Here is a 24,293-nt window from a genome sequence, read left to right on the forward strand (position 1 = left end):
AGGTATAATCCCATTGCATAGTCGCCTAAGAAACATAGAAAAACAGTATCGGAAGATCTGGCTTTAACGGTTTCAATAACAATTTAACAATATAATTTATATTAATGTGGAATGATTTTTTAACTCAGCCAAGATAATATCCAGTAGTAATAATTGGCCAGAGAAAAAAGTATCAAAAAAAAAGAAAAAGGACTTTTATTAATTGAACAAGTGAAGCAGAATAACCCCCAAATACTAACTATGTACGTACAGAGGTCAGTAAGTCAGACAACAACTACTACTAAGAAACTACTATGGAAATTAAACTTCAAACGACGCCGTTTGGACAGTACTAAAGCTAATAATTAAGACGACCTTCATCTTCCCGGTTTTAAAAAAATTGGGAGAGAAGATCATGACGAATATTATTTCAATATATGTCAAACTCAGATCCTCTTTATCATCTAGAAATCGCCATCATCACTTCTACAAATTTAGAAGTAAAAGTTGCTTCAGAGCCTGAGAAGCATCCTCTCCGGCGGTTTTCACATCGGCGAGTTTCTTGGTGAAAAAAGCCGGCAGAGGCACCGAACTTGGAGACGGCGATTTCAGGCTTAACGCCGACCCAGCGTACAAACTCGCAACGAGTCCGTTAATGCTATTGTCATTGACGGTTGTGTTTTTGATTTTCCGTCTTCGACTCAGATCGGGATCCGGACGTAACGGCTTCGTGGATCCGAGATCTGATTCATTGAGCGGCGTCGTTTTAGGAATGAAGTCTTCGCCTCGTTTCAGGATCTTAACTTGTCCTATGACTAGGTTTCTAACAGGGGCGGAAGGAGGTGGCGAGATGCTCTTCCTGTGTTTTGGTCGGGTTTTCCTCCGGTTCAACCTGTCATGGACGGGTTTGGAAAGAGGGTAATTAGTTAAACAGTCTTGAGGATTGAGGATTTCCATGGATGGATATTATGGTCGTGAAGAATTAAAGTAACGGAGAATAAATTATTACAAGTGATGAATTAGATTGAAGGACTTTGGTTTGTATTTATAGGTAACGAAATTATAGGTAACGAAAAGGAATTAAAGAGGTCGTCCACTTGTCCTACTCCTACTCCTACTCATACACGGATTGTTTTTTCTTTTTTTAGAGAAACAAGAAAAAAAAAAAAAAGAGTACAGTAATTCATAATAGAAAATACAAAAGAGGCAGTTCCATATGGATTATTTTATTTACAGTTTGATCTTCCTTTTTAAAAAAGGGGATAATTTTTACCAAACTTTAGGAAAAAATATATTACTAGTAAAAGCTAATGGCTCCATAAAGAATTACGAATATCTTCAAAAAAAAAAAAATTAATTAATTACTCTTGATTAATCTATACTGATGTATCAATTACAGAATATGTCATCAACTTGATTAATCTAAAAAAAAAAAAGAACTTGATTAATCTAGTATATACTATTAATTTGATAAGATTTAAATTTCACACAGAAATGTAGTACTACCTTACCTAGCTGCTCAGATCAGCAGATGTGATGCAATCAATGTTCTCTACCTTAACTCAGAGTCTCTGTTAAAGAAAAATGTACGTTTACTGCACAGATTAAAATGTAGATTCAGTCTTGAAAAATTAATAAAGAAAAATATGGACACTGTTGAAAAATACAATTGCTTTGACCAGAAGAACACACTGACGTGGGTTCGGAAACAGCCTATTTTAGCCATTTTAAATTGAAATAGTAATAACAATGATTTTTATTTTTTTAACAATAATGACTTGTTAATTAAGTGGTTCGGCGCATTATTTAAAATTTAGATACATTTAATTTGACTTAGGGGGAGGAAATATGTTGGTAAGCAAATTGGATAGTTTTGTTTTGGCAAAATTAAGCACTTGATCCTCAAGTTTATTTTTTTCTCATATTCTTTTTTATATTTCGGATTTTTAATCTCAACGTTTGGTATTCCGTTAATATATTTAATTCTTCGTATCAAATTTTCGTTAAAATTTATTTATATATCCTGTAAAATTAATTATGTCACATCCCGTATCAGTTAGACCAATTTAACTAGATTACGCTTTCTATAAAAAAATCTAAACGATTTGGATATAATTATCCATCTACCCCGATAAACAAGAACCGAACCGAACTTCCAAAGGGCACGCGGAAACGAAAACTTTCACGTGATTGTGGGTCTTAAAGTAGTTAAGGGCAAATGCTAGTGGCATTCTTAACATAAATAATTCACCTCCAAACATATACAGTAAGGAAAGGACTGGAAGATATACGTGGCAATGACCGAGAGGGTCGACGCAATGACTGATCATAAGGCCCAAATAATGGTTCTGGGCCAAAAATGGGCCTCATACATTACTAGTTTGGGCTACAAACTTTTCACTTAGTAGTGTTCTTTCTTACATATGTTTTTTTTTTTAAAAGTTCCCAAATTCGAATATCATATCTTATAAGAGGGGAAAGAGAGACAATACCTTAATCAATAGACCACCGTCCGTAATGTACTGTTAATTTTATTACTCCTGGGCCATAGAATGGACAGTTGGTCTTGCGTGATTGAAAGGAGAATCTGGTGGCCCAATGCGAACTTCAACATAGGCCCGTTGAAAAGAAATAGTAACTCTCAAAACGTAGTTGTTCAAAGCCCAGATCCCTTCACAGCCCAATTTGTTTGTTGAAATATTGTCATATGTTTGAAGGATGGAAAACTCGTGAATGTTTGCATATATGTGTATTCTTTTTGAGATTCGTATGTAGTCAAATTTTTCTATACCTACCCAATAATGAATGCCAGTACTTGGAAAACATAGGATCATGGGTGGTGGGGGCTTAAAATCAAAGAAACAAATAAGAAAGGGTACTTTTGTATGTACCTTGGCTATTAGAATATTACTAATTATTAACATTAATTAACAGCTGTGACCTGTTTGAATATGCCTAAGTCGTACATCAAACACACCTCGCTAGCTAGCTCTTGTATATTTCTTTTCTTCACCTAACATGTGACACTCTTCAATATTTCCACTGCCATAAATATAATTTTCTCCCCTTTTTCTTTTTATTACTTCACGTGTGATCACAACATGAAAGTTTAAATTTGAATTTAGAAATGTGACATGCCTCAGCCAGTTTGGCAGGCTCATTTCCAGTTATTTGATTCAAAATTCCAGTTTTAATAACTTGTATATGTAAGAGAGTGAGGGAAAAAGAAAATCAAGTTTTATAACATCAACAAAGTCTCCCTAAGTATGATAACGTAGTAATAACATAGTATAATTTTCATTCTAAGATTTCTCTGTAGAAATTTAAAAAAAGAGAAATTGACAGAAAAGTAGTAATCTGTAATGAGAATTTTTATATTAGAGCATGCATGTCATGTTAAACAAGAGTCTCCTCCTCTCGGTTAGATTTAATTTAAGTCAAAACTCACGAATAATTTCGGTGGCACACGTGCAAACATGTGAATAGTAATTATGCTGACGCCAATTCTTAATTTCTTTTATAAGTCGCTTATAATGAATCATAAAATAAAGAAAATTATATATCACTCGACAATGCATTTAAAAACGAATTAGTTAATTCGGGTAACATTAGGTGATTGAGTTCTCAGTAGTATACTCATGCTCATGTATATGTTTCTCATAACTAAATATGCATGCGCGTGACAATTAAATTCTCCATCCGTCTCAAATTATATGTTAATTTAGGGAATTTTATATAAATCAATAAAATATATTTTTTGATTTATTTTTTAATATAATTATAATTATGTAGACTAAAAAATGTTCATGAAAATATATGAGTGAAATTGGTGAAGGAGATTATATAAGAGATATGAGGGTAAAGGTGGTGATTGGTGAAGGTGGTGAGAGTATAATGAAAAACTATAATTAATATTATTTAAATTTATCAAAATTACATCTAATTTGAGATAGAAAATTATGTTTATATTAACATCTAATTTGGGACGAGAGAATAAATGATACTCTTTCCGTCTCAAAATAGATACAAATTTTTACACATAAATTAAATTAAAAAATTTGCATTTATTTTGAGACGAAAATAGTAATAATTGACATTACATAAAAAATTATGAAATATAATTATCAGATCCATTGTTCAAAGTAAAACAAGATCGTAAACTGAATTAACAGATCGGCGGCGCCAATGCCTATAAGTTATAATCTGGCCGTGGAATGGATGATACATCAATTTTTTTTTTTTTTATTCATAACAATGTTTTTGTTAAGAAAATTAAAAATAAGCCTTTTAATTATCCTTTTCAGGTATAACTTCCCACATGATAGGTGCTTGCATTTTGGCTTTTGCAAAGAAAATGACACTTGAATAAAAAGACTGCCTTTTGTTCTTACATATTACACAGTAATAAAAAAGTAATTGTATTTATAAAAAAAAGAAAAAAGAAAAGCTGGACTGGATTCTCTCTCTACACATTCTAGCTTCGACCCAATAAGCGGGCTAACTAATACTACTACTACATAAATCTCCATCTTCATGTGCATTTCTCCTTATAAAATTAAATAACCCATTAATAAATATTTTTTCCGTCTTAAAATAAATACAAATTTTTCAGACAAAAATAATAAATACATACAGTATACTGTGTGTATATAGAAGACAAATTGAAGTTTCTCCTTCCGATTCTTGTTGTTTACTCTCTCCGTCTAGTACAAATTTTTTTTACATGTTTGAATATATTAAAAAACTATATATATTTATTAATATTGATTAAATATTTTTTTAAAATGTATGAAAAAAAACTAGTAGACGGAGCGAATACTTGTTTTCCTTCCTTCCCGATACTTGTTCATATGACATTTTCATGGGGATTCTGTTGTTGACGTGACTTTCCACAACATACCCTTTTGGCCCTTTCTCTCTATTTTTCACCTTCTTCATTGCTCCCATCCATGGCTGCTCTGCCTCCAGGTACCAACCATTTCCCCATTTATTATTATTATTATTATTATTTTTCACTTCGGATTTTGAATCTCAATGAAGTTGTTTTCAGTAGTAATATGGTGTGTAGCAGAGATTTTATCTCTCAATCCCTATTTTTGTGATTTAACATGGCTATTGGGCTATTGGCTATTACTACATTATTTTCAACTCTCTGAACCTTTCAAGTTGCTAATTTTGTTAAAAGAAACAAATTTGGGAGCCACGAGAATCTTCCATTTTTTTTTTTATTTCTGAGATAATTTTTCCTATGAACTTTTGCTTTATATATAATAATCAGTAGGATCTCAAATGGGGATTGAAGAAGAGCAGCATCAAATGGATCCAAGTAAAATGGAGGAATCACACAAGAGAATCATCATTGCCCTTGCTGTTGCTTGCACTTCAATGGCTCTAATCCTTTTCTCCTTGTTCTTCTTCTGGCTTTATTACAGGAAATCACAAAAGAGCTCAGGTCAGCCGTCACCTCTTCTTCTTTGGCTTGTTTTCTTTTGTTTTTTGCTTCAAGTTACTGTACCATTGACTTCTGTTTTCGTTTGAATAATTTTTCTAAGATGCTGAGAAGGTGGTTGGATTGTGGCCATTTTTGGGTAAACGTAAATCCATGAAAGTGGTTACTAAGAAGGGCTCTGTTACGCTATTTGATTACAAGACGTTAGAGAAATCTACGAAGAATTTTTCTGAAAGTAATGTGTTGGGAGAGGGAGGATTTGGAAGGGTTTACAAGGCAAAGTTGGATGATCAATTATTTGCTGCCGTTAAGAAACTAGATTGCAGAGGCCAAGACGCCGAGGGAGAATTCAAGGTAAACCATATTTTGTTTTACATTTGTGCTCATAACTTTTGTCTTGACATTGTTATCTGAAATTTTGCAGAACGAACTCTTTTTGTTAAGTCGAATGCAGCATCAGCATATAATTTCTCTATTGGGTTATGGTATGGAAGACCAGACAAGGTTCATTGTTTATGAACTTATGCAGAATGGTTCTCTGGAAACTCAATTACATGGTAGCATATTTTTTTCCTCTTCGTTTACCTTCAATTTGTCCGGTAGGACTAAATATAATGGCCGGTACTAATATTGTTGTGTGCTTGAAAATTGCAGGATCTCTCCATGGATCAGCGTTAAATTGGCATATGAGGATGAAGATTGCTCTTGATGTTGCCAAGTGAGCTTGTCTGCCTACTCCATATGCAAATTTAGTTTTTTTTAATTCTTTTCTTTTATGAATAATAAATTTACAATAATTGACCAGAGGATTAGGATATCTGCATGAGCACTGTCACCCACAAGTGATCCATAGAGATCTGAAATCTTCTAATATACTTTTGGATTCCAACTTCAATGCTAAGGTAATTTAATAATAACAGTTAATTCCTACTCTAGAGTTACTCTATAATATTCATGTCCGGTCGCATTAAATAGACTAAAACTTTTCATCTCATCTCAAATTTTTGGCGGGTTTAGCTCTCAGATTTTGGTCTGGCCGTGTCTGATCCTGCTCATAACAAGAACAGCCTCAAGCTTTCAGGCACCTTGGGATACGTTGCTCCCGAATATCTTTTAGATGGTACCAACTAAACTGCATATGAGTTTTTTTTTAATTCATTAATATTTTATTTAACTATAATGCCCAACATCAATCATGTTATGCTGATGGGGGGATGTGTTTAGGTGAATTATATGAAAATCAGTGCACTTATTGATTTTGTTATCTTGAACACAGTCACATACCTGCACATGTGCTTCTGCTATGGTGAGAGACATCTGCATTAATTAAGCTTCTTAAATATGATATTTTTAATTATCCGTGGGTATTTTATTCTTGGTGCTAGTTGGATCTGTGTGAAGCTTGTAAAGAAAGCCTAGTTGGAGACAACTGATGAAAGCTATTAAGTATTCATATAAATGAAAAGAGCTTTGCTATATCCCCTAAATGAAAAACAATTACATTGGTCCTAAGAAATTTACCTTCTGCATCTGCTATCTACCAATAGTTTCTATGCTGACATGTTAATTGTACCAGAAAAGTTTCTTACAAACTTGTAATACTCTCATGTATGTATGATTTTACAGTTTTAGCTCGAGCAAACAAATGATGATTTTGTTGATTTTTATAGGAAAACTGACCGATAAGAGTGATGTGTATGCATTCGGGGTTGTCCTCTTGGAACTCTTGTTGGGAAGAAGACCAGTGGAGAAGGTTACACCATCAAAGTCCCAATTTATTGTCACATGGGTAATGATACTTGTACTTAACTCATGTTGGATTATATATTCCAAATATTAATGTATTAGTTTGGCCATTTTTGGAATTGCAGGCTATGCCTCAGCTCACTGACAGATCTAAACTTCCCAACATAGTGGATCCTGTGATTAAAGACACCATGGACCTCAAGCATTTATATCAGGTTTTGTTTTAAACAAACACTTATCTTCAGCCATCACTTGTAAGGATGCAAATTGTTTTTGATGTTTTAAAAACAAAAGGACCAATATAGGTTATTTGCTATAACACAGGGACTATGGTGTAATTGTTCATGTATATTTTATTGCAGGTTGCTGCTGTAGCTGTACTTTGTGTGCAACCAGAGCCAAGCTATCGACCACTGATAACGGATGTCATGCACTCTCTTGTTCCCCTCGTTCCGATGGAGCTCGGCGGTACCTTAAAACTGACGAAACCCACTCTCAGCATGGAAAGTTGTGGACAATGACGAAATGGAAATACAGTTTCTGCTATACAAGTGCATCATTTTTGGAACTCCCGACTATTTTGCTTCTTCGGTAGGCTATATGGTGTTTAGGTTTGACTTTTCATGGTGGAAGAGCACTCTCTCTTCACAATGTACATCGATGGGACCCTAAAAAACTCTTATGTTCATATGAAATGGGCTTTTCGCAATTCGAACTTTGTAACTTTTTATAGCATTTTCACCTATTACCAGTGTTAGCTGGTTCAAGCTTGATAAGCCAGTTTAAAGAACAAGAAGTTTCGATGCTTACTTCTAAAAGTTTTAGAGACTATCCAAGTCCAGAAAATATTATGCTCCAACTTAGTTCGACTAATTCTATTTGGACCATTTGGTGCGGTGAAATAATTAGAGAACTTTTTTAGCATGCTAATGTTATCCAACAAGACATCTTACGTTATATTTCCATGCCAATAAAAATAGATAATCAACTGAAAGGAACTGACTCGTTAGTCATTCATATGTCATTGCTATCAATATAGCCTCGATCAAAAATCTAATCACGGGTTGTCAAGTTCCAGCCATCTATGAAAATACATTATTGCCACAAACCATATTTTCAATGACTAATGTCTGAATAGTGACTTCTTCAAAAGAAGATTTCAGAGTTTTTTCTTCTATGATGAAATTCAATCCCTGCTTTCAACTCACATTGTGGTAGGAATCGATGATGGCATCGGCAAGGTACTCGCATTTGGCCAAATTTAATCCAGCCAATGATATCCTCCCATCCTTGGTCATGTAAACGTGCCATTTGTTCGTCATATTATCACTCTGATCACGAAAAAAGGAAAAAAAATAAAAGATAAATCATTTCTTTTATGTATTTACAGTTTACAAATATGCCTGTTCTACATTTGCTAGAAAGACCAGGGAAGGGGTAAAATACCTGAGCTTTATTCAAGCCTGTGAAAGAGAACATCCCAATCTGCTTAAGTATGAAAGTCCAATCTTTTCCACTCTTATCTTTTGCAGAGAGGCTATCAAAAAGCTTCTGCCTCACATTCTTAATTCTCCCAGCCATCATTTCCATCTCAGCTTTCCATTCATTAAAGAGAGCTGCATCTCCAACAACATTGGCAACTATTCTTGCCCCGTGAACAGGGGGATTTGAGTACATCCGGTCGAGCAAGCCTTTTCAGCTGGCTCTTTACTCTAAAAAAGAAACAAAATGAAAAAGAGAATAAAGTTTTACCCATTTAGGAGTCGCACACCGAATTTTACAAAAAGAGAGCCAGACAAATTACCTAGCTGCTGTATCTGAGGACGAGCATACAACATTCATTGCTCCAATCCTCTCAGCATAAAGACCCAAATTCTTACTGTATGACTGAGCAACGAAAAGCTCCATACCACGGGCAGCGAATAATCTCACAGATGCTGCATCTTCATCAAGGCTTCCACTTGCAAATCCCTGGAGACCATCCAAGCGTTACAAAATTTGTAAATAAATGCTGATAAAAACATTCAATATTCCAAGTCAGAAACTTTTAGAAAATGGGATGTTAAATCTACCTGATAAGCAACATCAAAAATGGGATGTGGTTCTTCTCTTGAATGACATCAGCAATTGTTTCCCACTGTTCAGGGGTTGGGTCAATTCCTGTCGGGTTGTGAGCACAACCATGTAGTAGGATAAAAGATCCTTCAGGCGCGGCCTGTATTCACAAAGAGTCTTGTGAGATTTATGATAAGCTGGCTAATCAAACAACATGGAAATGCAAAATGTGTACATACTCAAGAGTGACAAATACTAAGAGAACGTACAACCGGATTAGAAATAAAAGGAAACAACCTTTATGTCTGCTATCATGCCTTCAAAATCCAGCCCAACAGTTTTTGGATCATAGTATCTGTATTCAGACCAAGGAACTCGGGCATCATTGAATATATTCTTGTGATTACCTACAAAACAATGTTGTTAGCAACAAAAATGAATAAATCTGAATTCCAGTTTGAGTGACAGAGAGACAACACACACCCCAAGTTGGTGATGAAATCAAAACTTTTGCCCCTGGGAAATATCTTTCTATAAGAGCAGCAGCCAGTCGAAGAGAACCTGTTCCAGAAAGACCTTGAACTGTTGCAACCTGAGAAAGAGTCAATTACAAAGTAAGCATAAAATTCTTTTCTTTGTTTTATCTGAACTCCGAACATATTTCAGCTACGTAAGCATACCAAATGAATTCGATTAACAAGATTTACATACCTTCTGTTCCTTGATCAATGGGTTATCTGCTCCAAGTAATAACTCTGCAGTTGCCTTGTTGAAAGCAGCCAACCCCTCAATTGGGAGATACTGCACATTATCATCAACATCTAATTAGTAATTTTAATCTCTAGGGAAAACTATGGGCTATCCATCCATTTGGTATCACAATACCTCTTTGTTATCCCCTCTCTCAAGCATAAGATTCTCAGCCTACAAAAATAAAATTCCAAATTAATCAGTTGTACTTAATTTTATGGGGAAGCAATCCAACACTAGTTTAGAAAGTGAAAATTTACAGGGCACGGAAACTGGAAGCTAAAACTTTGTTTCTGTTTTAAAACTGGAAGAGATGAATAACCTTCTTAACAACATCAAGCACGTATGGCTGCAATTCTTCTGTTCTATAAGCCCCAACTCCAAGGTTGAGCTTCATTTCATGGTTGTCAGCTCTAAAAGCTTCAGAAACTCCAAGAATTGGATCTGGGGGAGCCATTGTGATTTCCTCGAAACGGGATACTTTGACTGCAGCCGTCATAGATACCCGGCTGAAAGACTGCAAATAACATACACATCTAAATCAAAAGCAACAACACAGAAAGTCTTCAAACTTTTAAGAGCAAATAGAACATAAGAATGAAGCATAGAAAAAAACAATAGACCAATAGATCAAGTTCATGAAATAAAGTTCAATTATGCTAATTAAGTAAAGGATCAGTTTAAGTGCTCTTTGGATAAATTAATCACATCCTATCGATAAATTCAGCTACTACATCAATAAAAACTGGTTAAAGAGCCGGCGATTAAAAGTAAGCAACATATTCAAACAATACCTTAGTCTTAGGGAAGAGGCTGCTTCTCTCATTGCTGAAGCAAAAACTCAAACTTTGACCCGGGAGCTTGGGTTGCTGCTATACAGAGTATGATCAAAGAAATGGCAGAGGAAAAAAAAAAAACCGAAGCTTTTATATTTGAAATGAATACCTTGTCGAATTGATGAGTGGAGGGAGTTGCAGAGAGAGAGGCAGAAGCCAGTGAAAGCATAGATGAAGCCATTGTTAATCACAAATTGTATACTGAAACAATCAAAAGCAACTGAATTTCATATACTTGAAAATAAAATGCTTTTGAAAATGATTTGATCAATAGAATTCACTAAAAGCTTATCTAATGATGACTGAGTATGACTAAGTAACAGCAAAAGAGATCAGACAAGTAAATGAAGTAAATTGATACTAGTAAAACCAAGTACCTGCCGATTAGATCAATGGTGGTGAGAACTGAAAATGAAAGAGAGAAAGAAAGAGCGATAAATACGAGGCCAAAATGAATTACTATGTTTTCCGTTCTGTTGGCTTTTTAAGCTCAGTCAGATCTGTAACTATTGTTCAAGGACAAAATGGTCATTTCTGAAATCATGTGTGTTGGTTCATTCGGCTATTACCTGGAAGAAAAGAAAAATCATTTGGCTAATTCAGGTCGAAGGAAAGTACTCGTGTGTTACGACAACATGTGAAATGTAAAACGATCTAGTAGTGTAGAGTACGCTTATTGATTAGTCTTAGAGTATGTAAGTGAAGGAAAAACACAAAAGAATGTTAATAATATTTGAGCATTTACAACCTCACCACGAGGTCGAAGATATCGTGATATTAATCACTGTAAAGAGAAGTATTTCTTTTTAGAGTGAGAGTATTACCTTAAGCAATGCCTGTCTGACGAACACATTTAAAAGAATCTTATATAATAAAATTTAAGTGCTCTTTAGATACATAAACTCACTTGCGACATGAAAGTCGAGGAGTCTCTCCGACTTTAGGATCTCTTGGCCTCTAAAAGGAGTTGAGGCCGACGATCTCCATACTCCATACTCTTGTGGCCTCATGATGGGGGTAGAACCGGGCGTTGTCGGGTCCCTCCAAAATCGAAATAACCTATGGCTACAATGTCTAGAAACCTTTATCATTTCATCATGTTTGTTTGATCCTCTGTTGGAACAACCCAAAATATGTTGCCAAGTAGCTAGGAATTAGGATAATCGCTAAGTGCCTAATGAGATAGATAGATATTGAGCCGAGAGTATCGGTTCAAAATAGAAGATCGATTCAACAATTTTAACGACCAAAAATTTAATTCGACTCAACAAACGGCTGCTTAGTTGAATTTTGAGTGAGCTCAAGTATTGAAATGGATTAATTAAAAAAAAAAAAAATATATATATATATATATTATTGAAATGGATTTTCTATATATTAATCTTAAATGAAAGTGGACTGCTTGCTCTTTGGAATCATCGAGGGAAAAGGAAAACTAATATACCACTGAAGAGAAATGTTTTTACTCGTATTGTTAGAAGAAGAATGTTAGTATAACTGTTGGTATTTATTCATATATAAAATATATATAATACATTTATTTTGAATATATATATATATGGAATTATGCTTATATGAAACACAATCAAAACATCAAAGACACTTCCATCAAGCCCTGTTGGCAAGGAGGGTAATCCAAAACCCGAATTCTCTCCAATCAAGGATTCTTAAATCTAAGTACTACAAACAAAAATCCTTTTTTGAAGCAAATCTGAATTCCAATGCCTCTTTAATCTGGAAAAGTCTTCCTAAAGGAGGGAACTTGTTGTGAAGTGTGGTGAGTGGATATAACAGATGATGCTTAGGTCCATTTTCAAGTGAAGCCCAATAGCATACCACTGAATCATATCAGATGAAAATTATATATATGTATTTTAATATTCTCATGATCAGTTAGATGATACTCAGCTAAAATTTGGGAATCAAATTCCTGTTAGTCAGGAAGTCATAATTGACTCAAGTGTATAATTGTATGTAAACAACATTTCAATAAAAATCAATTCAAACTTATACAATTATTATATGGTACCAGAGCCATTAGACTAACGTCGAACAATTTCTGTTTTTTCTCTGTTTTTCTCTTCAATCATGTTAAGCGTTCAGGCTTCCTCCAACTCCAATGAATCCACACTCATTGCGCTCAATGTCGTAGCTCAGGCCCCACTGAAACTCAACTCGACCAACTACATGTGTTGGAAACTTTAGTTTTAAAGTTTGTTCAATGCCTATAATCTCATGGGCTACGTTGACGGTACCCATCCAAGTCCTCCTACCACCATTACTATTGGTGATTCCAACACTCCGAATCCAGCCATGTTGCTTGGATGCGTCAGGATCAACTGATTCTGAATACTATTATTGGTGCACTTACACCATCTATAATCCCATTCATTGCTACAGCTACAACCTCCCAAGAAGCTTGGTTGACTCTGTCAAGATTTATGCCAAACCTAGTCGTGCTACGATAAAATAGGTGAAAGCTCAGTTGAAGAAAATTGTCAAGGGCCAGAACTCGATCATTGAGTATATGTAGCAAAATTAAAGCAAAAATTGATCAACTCGCCTTTCTAAAATCTCCTATGGATATTGAAGACATCATTGATAGAGTTTTTGAAGGACTTGACGATACTTACGATGAGGTGAAATGTCAAGTCAATGCCCGAGATGATCCTATTGCATTTGATGATCTTGTGGAAAGGCTCATTAACGCTGAAGCTGATGCCATTCTCAAGTCTACAGCTGCTCTCTTTCCTGCTATTGTGCACTACGCTGCTCATCCTCAAGGTCGCCGCAACAACCACACCACTCAGCACTAGGGTCAGTGGCGCCCACAAGGGAACCAGTTCAACAACCGTTCTCCCATCTCTCCTGCCGATCCAAATCAACATTATCACCATCATTCATATGGTCAAAACATGCACAATAACTGGTACAATCGTACTTCTACTTACCAACCTCACCCTTACTCAGGCAAATGTCAAATCTGTCATGTTCAAGGACACTCTGCTAAACGGTGTCCCAATTTTCGTATTGTTCCTATAGTAGTATCTCAGGCACCATCACCTGCCTCTTACCAACCTTGAGCCATTGTTGCCAATACCTCCACCAGTCCAGCTCACTGGATTCTTGATTCTGGAGCGTCACATCATATCACAAGTGATCTTAACAACTTCGCTCTCCACAGTCCTTATACCGGCCATGATGATGTCGTTATTGGTGATGGCTCGGGTTTGAATATCAGCCACACAGGTATAAGGATTCTGCAAACACATGACAGGGCTTTTAAACTGGATAATGTTCTTTATGTACCTCAAATAAAGAAATATTTAATTTCAGTCGATCAGTTCCGTGTATCTAATAATGTTGCTGTTGAGTTCTCACCTTATTATTTCTATATGAAGGAATTGATGACAGGGAAGGAAATCCTGCGAGGCAAGCCTGAGGGTGGTGTCTATGAGTGGCCAATGAAACAAGTCTTCAGCTTAGCTCTCTCCACGTCCACTGCTCCTACTGACTGGCACTCTAGATTAGGACATCATGCTCAACCAATTGTCAAACACATTCTGTCACAGTTAGGTTCTCCTTTAGCTCCATCTCACACTCATTGTAATGCTTGTTTATCTAATAAAAGTCACAAACTCCCATTTTTTCGTTCTACATTGATGTCTACAAAACCTTTGGATGTCGTGTTTTCTGATGTCTGGACCTCACCTGTTTACTCCACTGACAATTACAAATATTATGTCCTCTTTGTCGATCACTTCAGCAGATATACCTGGCTATATCCATTAAAGAAAAAAATCAGAAGTACGAGATATATTCATCAAATTTAAGGGTGCAGTCGAAAATTTCTTTGACACAAAAATCAAAACGTTGTATACAGATAATGTTGGCGAATTCATAGCACTTATTGAATTTCTCTCTCAACATGGCATCTCTTTTAGAACAACCCCACCCCATACACCTGAGCACAATGGCCTCTCTGAACGAAAGCACCTACACATAGTAGAAACCAGTCTAGCCCTTCTCACTCAAGCTTTCGTTCCACTCACATATTGGACATATGCATTCTGCACATCAGTATACCTCATAAACCGTATGCCAACTCCTACACTAAACATGGACAACCCTTACCTTCGCCTTTTCCAGTTACAACCTAACTACGACAAGCTATGCATATTCGGCTGCCTATGCTATCCATGGTTACGACCATACAATACTCAAAAGCTACAGTCAAATTCTAGAGCATGCATCTTTTTAGGATATTCTCTCAGCCAAAGTGCATACCTGTGTTTAGACTTACCTCATAATAGACTCTATGTCTTACGTTATGTGCGATTCGTGGAATCTGAGTTTCCTTTTACAACAGCTCAATCTCCAGTAGGTTACTATGATAGCTAGATTGATAGCATACATGCCTCAGATTGGATTCCACCAAAACAACCAGCTGCACCAGCTCCCACTGATCTGCCACTCCTATCACCACCCTCTGAAACTACCTCTGTTGTATTGCCTGATCCTCAAGTCAGTTCTGATACATCTGAGTCAACTCAACCTGTGCAACAGCCAGCTCCATCTCTGTTAGCAGCTGATCCTATGACCACAAGAGGCAAGAACAACATTAGATTACCAATTCAGAATCTGAGTCTTATTGCTCAAGTAACTGAATCTGATTCATATGAGCCTTACACTATAAATCAAGCATTGAAAGATCCCAATTGGAGAAAGGCCTGTTCTGCATAATTCAATGCACTAGTTCAGAATGGTACCTGGGAGTTGGTTCCTCCTCATGCAGCTCAGAACCTTGTTGGCTGCAAGTGGCTCTTTAGGATTAAGAGGAACTCAGATGGCACCATCGACAAGTACAAGGCTCGACTGGTTGCCAAGGGGTTCCACCAACGGCCCGGCATCGTTTTTGCTGAAACCTTCAGTCCTGTTGTCAAAACCACTACAATTAAAATTGTGTTAAGTCTTGCAATTACAAATGGTTGGGAAATGCGATAGTTAGACGTAAATAATGCCTTTTTACAGGGGCCACTAATTGAAAATGTGTTCATGGAACAACCAAGGGAATTTATTGACCAAGACAAACCCACGTATGTATGCAAACTTTGCAAAGCAATCTATGGCTTAAAGCAGACGCCGAGAGCATGGTACCTAGCTCTTCGGCATTTTCAACTCATTATAGGTTTCAAAAACTCATATTTTGATGCATCCTTATTTCTTAAGCAGTCTAACACTAGCACAATCATTATCATTGTCTATGTCGATGATATAATTGTCACAGGGAGCAACTCACAGCTTATTGATGAATATGTTAACGCACTAGCAAGGCAATTTTCTATTAAAGACTTGGGACATCTAACATATTTTTTTGGCATTGAGGTGATTCATAATACTGATGGCATACTACTTTCACAAAGGAAGTATGTTATCAATCTTCTATAGCAAAAAAAAAAATGCAAGATACGAAACCAACATAAACTCTTATGGCTACCAATCATGCTCTCACATTGAACTCAAGCACATACTATATTGATCCAAAGGCATATCACAAAGTAATCGGAAGTTTACAGTACCTGCTTCTTACTCGCCCAGACATTGCTTTTGCCGTGAACAAATTATCGCAATTCAGTCATCAGCCTTCGAATGAGCATTGGATGGTGGTGAAACATCTTCTTCGATATCTTGCAGGCACCATCAATGATGGCATTCAACTTCATCGAAGCTCCGATTCGTCACTTCATGCGTTTGCTGACAAAAGCTCCCTCATGAATTTAAAAGCCTATTCTGATGCAGACTGGTCCAGTGACAAAGATCAGTACCGTTCGACTGGCGGATTCGTCGTTTTTCTTGGCTAAAATCTGGTCTCTTGGAGCTCTAAAAAGCAGAGATCTGTCGTGTGTTCAACAACTGAGGCGGAGTATAAAGCTGTCGCGAACATAGCCGCCAAACTGAATTGGATTCGCACCCTCCTCTCTGAGCTTGGTGTCAGACTTCCACAAACTCCGGTCATCTTTCGTGACAACGTTGGGGCGACCCAACTCAGTTCTAATCCTGTTTTCCATTCACGGATGAAGCACGTGGCGATCGACTTCCACTTCATTCGAGATCAAGTCCAGACCGCTGCTTACCAGACGACAGATACGTTGACGAAACCGCTGCCGAGACCTCAGTTTCTCCACCACAAGTTCAAGCTTGGGCTTCATTCTCGTGGCCCAACTTGAGGGGGCGTAACAGATGATGCTTAGGCCCATCTCCAAGTGAAGCCCAATAGCATGCCACTGAATCATATCAGATGAAGATTATATACATGTATCTCAATATTCTCATGATCAGTTAGATGATACTCAGCTAAAGTTTAGGAATCAAATGCCTGCTAGTCAGGAAGTCATAATTGACTCAAGTGTATAAATGTATGTAACAACATTTCAATAAAAATAAATTCAAACTTATACAATTATTATAGATAATTGGTGATGGTGTCAATGTTAACATTTGGGAAGATAAGTAGATTCCAAATTCTGACTTACCCAAACCTCGTGAGGGCTCGATAATCACATTGACACGGTTTCCCAATTGATCGACACTAGCTCTTAATTCATGGAAATTGAGCTTCATAATTTATTCTTTATTTGATGAAGACACTGTATGGAAAATAAGAAATATCTATCTATCAAAATCTCAAATGAGGGATAGATTCTCTTGGTCTTTAGACCCCAATGGTGTATTCTCGGTAAACTCATCCTACCATCTTTCCTTGCGAACTTCTATGAAACGCATCGGATGTTCTATTAACTCTCATTTTTGGAAGAATATCGAGAGAACTAATGTTCACCCTAAAGTGCAGAATTTCTTGTGGCAGCTAAGTCATGAGGCCATTCCAACAGCAGATGGCCTCTTAAAAAGAAATATGCAGGTGGATCCTAACTATCTTGTTTGCGTTGTAGTGGCTGAATCACCATTGCACCTAGTCAGAGATTGTGTGAGGAGTAGAAATCTGTGGAGATTGACCTTCCAAAGCCTGAACTCAATTCCAAATCACTAAGTCGTTCAAGTTATCCAATGGTATGTTCTCGACTCAAATCTCTTAAAATCTGAGGATCTTAGTCTCTTTCACTTGCTATTGTGAGGTATTTGGCATAATCATAACAAGGTATTTCATGAGAAATTTTGTATGACTATAGAATCAATCATTAAGATGTGTTCTTCAATGCTAAGTGATTATAAAGGCTCTAACATGCTTGGTTTGGCTCCTCGCTTGGCCTCTTCACGATTGTCATGTACTTGGAAACATCCTGATCCAGGAAATATTAAAATTAATACCGATGCAACCTTTTTTACATCTACAAATCAGACTGGTATTGGCATTGTGGTTCAATTATTTGGTTTAAGTCCATAATTTGCCAATCTTCTCGGTCCATTCGAGAAGCTGAAGCAAGGGCCCTTCTTTGGGGGCATTGAAGCTGCAAAGAAGCTTAGGCCCTGTTCGGTAGAAGAAAAGTTTCAATTTTCAATTTTCTAACAAAAGTCACAAATTCTCACTACTCATTTTCACTATTTTATTTTTAAAAATGATGTTCGCTAGCGAGACTTGCTATCGAATTTCCAATTTTTTCTTCACAAATAAACATATAAAGTCTTTTTCCTCCTGCTCTCACAAATTATACCCAAACCATACAACCATGTTCATCCTTAACAATCAGATTCATAAAATATAGTAAAATATCAAAGGGAATGAAACAAAGTTTTCGTAATTATTAATTATTTATATGAACACCAATCTAACCTAATTAATTAAAATTTTATTGAAATTGAATTAACTAAAACCTAATCAAAGGTTGTGATTTGGGTTTTTAAAAACCCATCTTCCTTCAAAAACTTAATGACGAGTCTGAATTCCACAAGGATTCAAAATTGACTTGTTTGGTAACTATTGAGCGAATTGCGGAGACAGCCCATATGAATTTATGAGGTAATAAGTGGTGAAATGATTACATAATGAAAATTTGAGAATGATTCAAATCGAAACCCAGCAAGATTTCATTCGAAGCTAGATTTGGGGTGTATTGGCATCAATAAAAATTCTATAGATCGGATTGCCCATGGTGTGGCTGTTAAGCAGTGAGGGAGAAGAAAGATGTGAGAGAATCGGAATTGGGAAGGGCATGCAAAGAGTTTCGGTGTGGAGGTTGTCGTGGAGATTTTAGAGAGAGGATGAACTGATAAAGGAGAGAGAAACAATTTATTGTTCATTAAACTTTGATTATATATATTAGAAGGTAAAATTGTAATTTGCCATAGGTACTGTAGCTCCGCGTATTGGAGTTTTCAATTCTCCAATTTTAAAAACTAGAATTTCGGCTATCTCTATTTTTACAAAATTTTCACGAAATTTTACAAAAAATGAAAAGAAAAAAGCCACTACCGAACAATTTTTCCACGAGAATGAAAGTTTCAAAAAAGTTGAAAATTTGTGAAATTTTTTATCTACCGAACATGCCCTTATTTTCTCAAACATCCGCTTAGAAACTGATTCTAAAGGTGCAATTGAAGAAATCACAAGTGGAATTACTCCATTTTCTCATCAATGTGGACAAGTTGACGACATTAGAAGTTTGGCTAGTTCCTTTTCTTCATGTAACTTCAAATTTATCTCTAAATAAGGAAACATTTTGGCATATTGTTTAACTAGATGGAGATGTTCTTACGAGGGATTTCTCCCCTTACAATTTCATCATATTGCTGTAATCGATTTGACCTCTTATGAATGATCAATATCAAATCCCTTTCCGAAAAAAAACCCATCAAATACACTTATAGTTATCGATTACCAATGTTACTTATCACTAAAAGTTTGCGTTGGTTATGAAACAATATGCTCTCTTATTTTGGTCAGGTAGCCGCCAGTCATTATTCCTCCATAAATCTCCAGGGCATTTATGCTAAAATAAGAGTATTGAATATAGACATTAAGGAAGCGATCAACGATAGATTCACCATGGAGCCATGGGTTGAATCAAAAGGAGAAGGTTGTCCCGTCACCGATATGCTCTTTAGATATTTATAAAAGAGGAGTCACATGTATTTTTCAAAACAACATAAACAATCATCCTTGCCCCTTCTTTAGACTAACTTCTCTAAACAACATTCTTGTTTTGTTCTTGAAAGTAAGAACACTATAATTGCTGGATAATATTCTTTGTGTTTTTGATTTAATCCTAGAAGTGATTTGCCTATACAACAATATATTGAGGACACATATCACTTTAATTAAGGATAATAACAAATATATACATGTCAAAATCTTAATGGAATGTGTAAGGATGCGTGTTACACCATATTCACTAAGAATTTCTCTCTCAAAAATCAATCGATTTTCTCAAAATAAACCAAATTAATAGTATTATTACGCATTAAATGATTTCAACTGGAGTTTTTAAATCAAGAAAAAAATAGACAAAAGGAGAGGTAAGAAAAAATGCAGGCCCCACACAATGAAAACGACAATCGGAAAAGGCACCGACATCTAACTACGTGTTACTATGATAGCATGCATGCAAAACTGTCTTCTAAATATATATATCATGGTATCAGTGAATTCAAATTCATCTTCTCTAAAAATTTCCATATCCATCTTCCAACAATATGCTTTCTACTATTGTCAAAAGATCTTCATCATCAGGACTATTCGTCATTGATCATCATCATGATCTTCATCATCGAAAGTTCATCATCCAGAGATTCAAACTACGCCATCATTCAACTTCTTCATCACGTGCTCAAGAGGACGTTTGCATAGAAGCGGCAACTGAAAGTATTAACTCATGGAGATGTCACATGAAATGGCTTTCTGGTGCCACAATCGGCTCCGGTTTAGGGGTTCTATATTTGTTGCAGTCATCTGAGAGAGATTTAAGTTTTTTTAAGAAACCGAACATTTCTTTTGCCGAGTGGCCGACTTTTGATAATCTTTCCGGTGGTCCTAATTATAGCAACATGTTTCTTTTTGGAGGTACTTATTTTTATTAACAAATTAAATCCATCATTTTTTTTTTCATTTTAATTATTATTTTTCTTTCATTCGTATTAATTAATTAATTTTTATTTAGATGCATTAAGGAAGAAGGTCTTCTTCAACTATGAAAAACGGCTGAGACTACATAGTCCTCCTGAAAAGGTAATAAATAAATGCACTAAGACTTTTTTAGATCATGGGGTTAGTAATTAACGCATTACTAACCACACTGGTAGACTGACCACAAGATGATAAAACAAAATCGTGCGGTTAGTAATAATATGTTAAAGTTTTAAATTTTGACAGTTGTTTCTATATATTTTTGTTTGTTTATTATTATTATTTTAATTAATTTAAGTAGGAGATTTAACAATCATACCTAGCTAGCTATAATTGGTATTTGTGTTTTGTTTCATAATTTCTTTGGATGATTATGAAAATGTTTTGGTTGATTAGTTGCTTTAATAATTTATGAGTGAGAACCTTTTGATGATGATGATATCTTTTTTGCCTCTTTGCAGATATTTGAGTACTTTGCGACATTTCAATCAGCGGACGGTGAAGTGTTAATGAAACCGTCCGACTTGATGCGGGCAGTGGTACCCGTGTTTCCTCCTTCAGAATCTAGTCTAGTGAGGGATGGATTTCTTAAAGGAGAAAGGAGTCCGGGTGAATTACGATCCGCTCCTTCCAAATTCTTTGATGTGGCCAACGGTGGCTTAATATCTTTCAAGGAGTAAGTAGCCAACAAATTATTCAGCTTCAACTAGATTAGTTTAATTTCTCTTCTTTGTAACCGATACATTTTCTGTATCCTTTGGGTTTGCCCCTTCATATAATAAATAAACAAATTACAATCATGTTAAATTATACTTAATAAATTAATGGAAAACGGGTGTGAAGGTTAAACCTTCAATTGATTTTTATTGGAGCTGCAGGTACATCTTTTTTGTTACACTACTTGCGATTCCTGAGTCGTGCTTTTCTGTGGCTTTCAAAATGTTCGACACTGATAATGACAGGTGCGGATTTCTTAAATATTTTAATCATAATGAAAGCGTTTGATGATACTTTACTAAATAACCTATATTTTATATTTAAAAATTGTAACAATGATTCAAAAGTATCTACATGAAAAGCAAATCCAAACGAACCCTTAATTACATCCAAACGAACCCTTAATTACCTAACCATCTTTTATTTTTATAGGGAGATCAATCGGGACGAATTCAAGAAAGTAATGGCTTTGATGAGAGCTCATAACAGACAAGGGGCTAGCCACAGGAATGGTCGTAGCCGTGGGTTAAAGGCGAATGGCTCGGTGGAGGATGGAGGTTCACTGGATTACTTCTTTGGCAAGGGTGGAAAGGCCCGCCTCCATCATGAAACATTTATCCAATTTATGAAAGATTTGCATGATGAAGTGAGATTATGAATAAAATTTGAATCATGATCTAGTGTGAGCAGATTTTAGTAATTAAAATGTATGGAGTTTGTCTGATATAATTATTTTTCTTGTGCAGATATTGAGGTTGGAGTTTGCTCACTATGACTACAATTCACAAGGCAAGATATCGGCTAAGGATTTTGCTTTGTCTATCATTGCTGCTGCTGATTCGAGCTATTTAAACGAGCTTTTTAAAAGGGTAGAGAGATTAAACAGTGACCCGCATCTCAGCGAAGTGCGCATTACGCTAGAAGAATTCAAACAGTTTGCAGAGTTACGCGACAAGTTGCGGCCATTCTCTTTTGCGCTTTCTGGTTACGGGAAAGTTAATGGCTTCTTGACAAGGGAGGACTTCAAACGAGTTGCATCTCATGTAAGTCCGTCCTTGTTCGGTATTTTCTAATTTGCTATTCCATTTTGATTATCTGACACCCAACACACAAGAGGCTTCTGTATCTAAATAGATTTATTCCATGCACATACAGGTCTGTGGCGTGTCTCTCACGGACAGTGTGGTAGAAATAATTTTCAATATCTTTGACAAGAATCGTGATGGTAGTTTGAACATTGATGAGTTTGTGAAAGTTCTGCATAAGCAACAAAGGGACATTCCTCAACCTGTGGCCAGTGGAATCATGGGATTTTTGTCCCAATATAGGAAATAATTCGATCGAGCAAGTCTTTGATTCGGGGATCTATGGATTAAAGGAAGAATACCTGAAAAAAATTAGAAAAGAGAGTGTTGGTGAAATTTCTGGTGGGAGATGGCTTCCATGGTAATCAAAGGGGTATGACTCATCTTATTAATAAGTTTGGTTCTGGCTGTGATGTTGTATTGGCAATGTTCAAACTTCAAACTGTATGATTTTGTTGCCTATAAGTAAATTGTACGTGACTGTGTAAAACTCTATCATTGCTAAAAATTAGAATTCAACTCCTAAAAATTAGTACTATTATGTATATTGGCAAGGAAAGTTTACTATAGTCTCTGGTTTCAAGTAGACAACCTACATTTTTATGTGAGAATTGAGCTCGAATTGAAGTGATAATTGACCAATTTAAACTACGACCATTCATTAAGTGAAAAGGAGGGAAATTTTATAAAACAAAAACCCTTTTGAATACCCCACCATTTTCTTTCGTCTGGGTCTATCACAATGGTGCTAGGCCATTAACAGGGGAGGTCAGGCAGCTCCATCTTAGTCAATATGGAAGATTGCCGGCTCGATCCAATATGATGATCAAATAAGGAACTCATAGCTAAATTTTAGCTGTTTGGAAGAAAATTTTAGCTCCATCTTAGTCATTTACTATTTACTACTGATAGATTTGATTATTAGGCTAGAATAATTGTATCTTATTCAATGATGTATCACTCAATTTATAGTGATAGAATTATATGTGAATACAATAGCCTAATCTAATTGTAATCTAATTACGTATGTGTATACTGTTTTGAATACAACTTGATACAAAAATCTTAAAAAGAGAAGAAGTCATCAAGCTGAACTAAGCTGGGCTTGGGCCTGACTTCTTCGGGAAACATATAGGCGAGAGCTAGATATATGTAAACAGGGATATGCACTCTGTGATGGAGAATAACCTATAAATATGTATGGTTTGGACCTAGAGTCAAGTTTATTTTCAGTATATGGTCTAAGCCACGGATAGCAAAGACACCAAAATACTTTAAGTTTCAATAAATTCGGATTATGCTTAAAAAGTCGAGTATATAGACTAGTCATACCTAGGATTTTTGAGGGCATTTTGTTGATGAGGTAGGCTGCTATACAAAATGCATACGCATGAGACAATATGGTCAGACCAATTTCTACGATATGTAGATGCTTTCTTTCCGAAATTCCATTGTGTTATGGAGTGTGAGGCGGAGTTGTATGAAAAGAGATTCCAGAATTAGCTAGAAAATCAGTAAGTGCATTATTTGCAGCACATAATTGATAAACAGATACAAGGTTTTTCTTCATAGCAGTACATATAAAACATTATCAAGAG

General features: G+C 35.8%; 4 protein-coding genes across 4 annotated transcripts; 2 read left to right on the forward strand and 2 right to left on the reverse strand.

The window, feature by feature from the left end:
- Positions 1 to 465: 465 nt before the first annotated feature.
- Positions 466 to 936, reverse strand: LOC139881262 (uncharacterized). Its single transcript, XM_071865766.1, has one exon. The coding sequence runs from the start codon at positions 934 to 936 to the stop codon at positions 466 to 468; it is 471 nt and encodes a 156-aa protein (XP_071721867.1).
- A 4,332-nt stretch (positions 937 to 5,268) lies between these two features.
- Positions 5,269 to 19,025, forward strand: LOC139881263 (probable receptor-like protein kinase At1g80640). Its single transcript, XM_071865767.1, has 11 exons — positions 5,269 to 5,431; positions 5,532 to 5,782; positions 5,853 to 5,985; positions 6,083 to 6,146; positions 6,234 to 6,330; positions 6,446 to 6,548; positions 7,099 to 7,217; positions 7,300 to 7,389; positions 7,537 to 7,666; positions 17,649 to 17,734; positions 18,909 to 19,025. The coding sequence occupies exons 1-11, from the start codon at positions 5,269 to 5,271 to the stop codon at positions 19,023 to 19,025; spliced, it is 1,353 nt and encodes a 450-aa protein (XP_071721868.1).
- LOC139881274 (aspartate aminotransferase, chloroplastic-like) lies at positions 8,374 to 10,996 on the reverse strand. The gene is given in 13 exon segments (XM_071865779.1): positions 8,374 to 8,505; positions 8,621 to 8,851; positions 8,853 to 8,886; positions 8,979 to 9,145; positions 9,247 to 9,266; positions 9,269 to 9,389; positions 9,527 to 9,636; positions 9,713 to 9,821; positions 9,941 to 10,030; positions 10,115 to 10,153; positions 10,302 to 10,496; positions 10,774 to 10,851; positions 10,925 to 10,996. Coding segments are annotated over 13 exon segments (1,398 nt in total).
- A 1,789-nt stretch (positions 19,026 to 20,814) lies between the features above and the next one.
- LOC139881264 (calcium uptake protein, mitochondrial-like) lies at positions 20,815 to 22,945 on the forward strand. The gene is made up of 7 exons (XM_071865769.1): positions 20,815 to 20,830; positions 20,928 to 20,995; positions 21,355 to 21,569; positions 21,772 to 21,855; positions 22,043 to 22,256; positions 22,357 to 22,653; positions 22,766 to 22,945. The coding sequence occupies exons 1-7, from the start codon at positions 20,815 to 20,817 to the stop codon at positions 22,943 to 22,945; spliced, it is 1,074 nt and encodes a 357-aa protein (XP_071721870.1).
- The last annotated feature ends 1,348 nt before the right edge of the window (positions 22,946 to 24,293 follow it).

Source organism: Rutidosis leptorrhynchoides, unplaced genomic scaffold (assembly GCF_046630445.1).
Source record: "Rutidosis leptorrhynchoides isolate AG116_Rl617_1_P2 unplaced genomic scaffold, CSIRO_AGI_Rlap_v1 contig138, whole genome shotgun sequence".
NCBI classification, from domain to species: domain Eukaryota; kingdom Viridiplantae; phylum Streptophyta; class Magnoliopsida; order Asterales; family Asteraceae; genus Rutidosis; species Rutidosis leptorrhynchoides.

Coding starts and splice junctions, on each gene's coding strand:
- LOC139881263 (XM_071865767.1), top strand. CDS start 5,269: ATGGGGATTGAAGAAGAGCAGCATCAAATGGATCCAAGTAAAATGGAG. Junction 5,783..5,852: donor ACGCCGAGGGAGAATTCAAG/GTAAACCATATT, acceptor GAAATTTTGCAG/AACGAACTCTTTTTGTTAAG. Junction 6,147..6,233: donor ATTGCTCTTGATGTTGCCAA/GTGAGCTTGTCT, acceptor ATAATTGACCAG/AGGATTAGGATATCTGCATG.
- LOC139881264 (XM_071865769.1), top strand. Junction 21,856..22,042: donor TTCGACACTGATAATGACAG/GTGCGGATTTCT, acceptor TTATTTTTATAG/GGAGATCAATCGGGACGAAT. Junction 22,257..22,356: donor TGAAAGATTTGCATGATGAA/GTGAGATTATGA, acceptor TTTCTTGTGCAG/ATATTGAGGTTGGAGTTTGC.
- LOC139881262 (XM_071865766.1), bottom strand. CDS start 936: ATGGAAATCCTCAATCCTCAAGACTGTTTAACTAATTACCCTCTTTCC.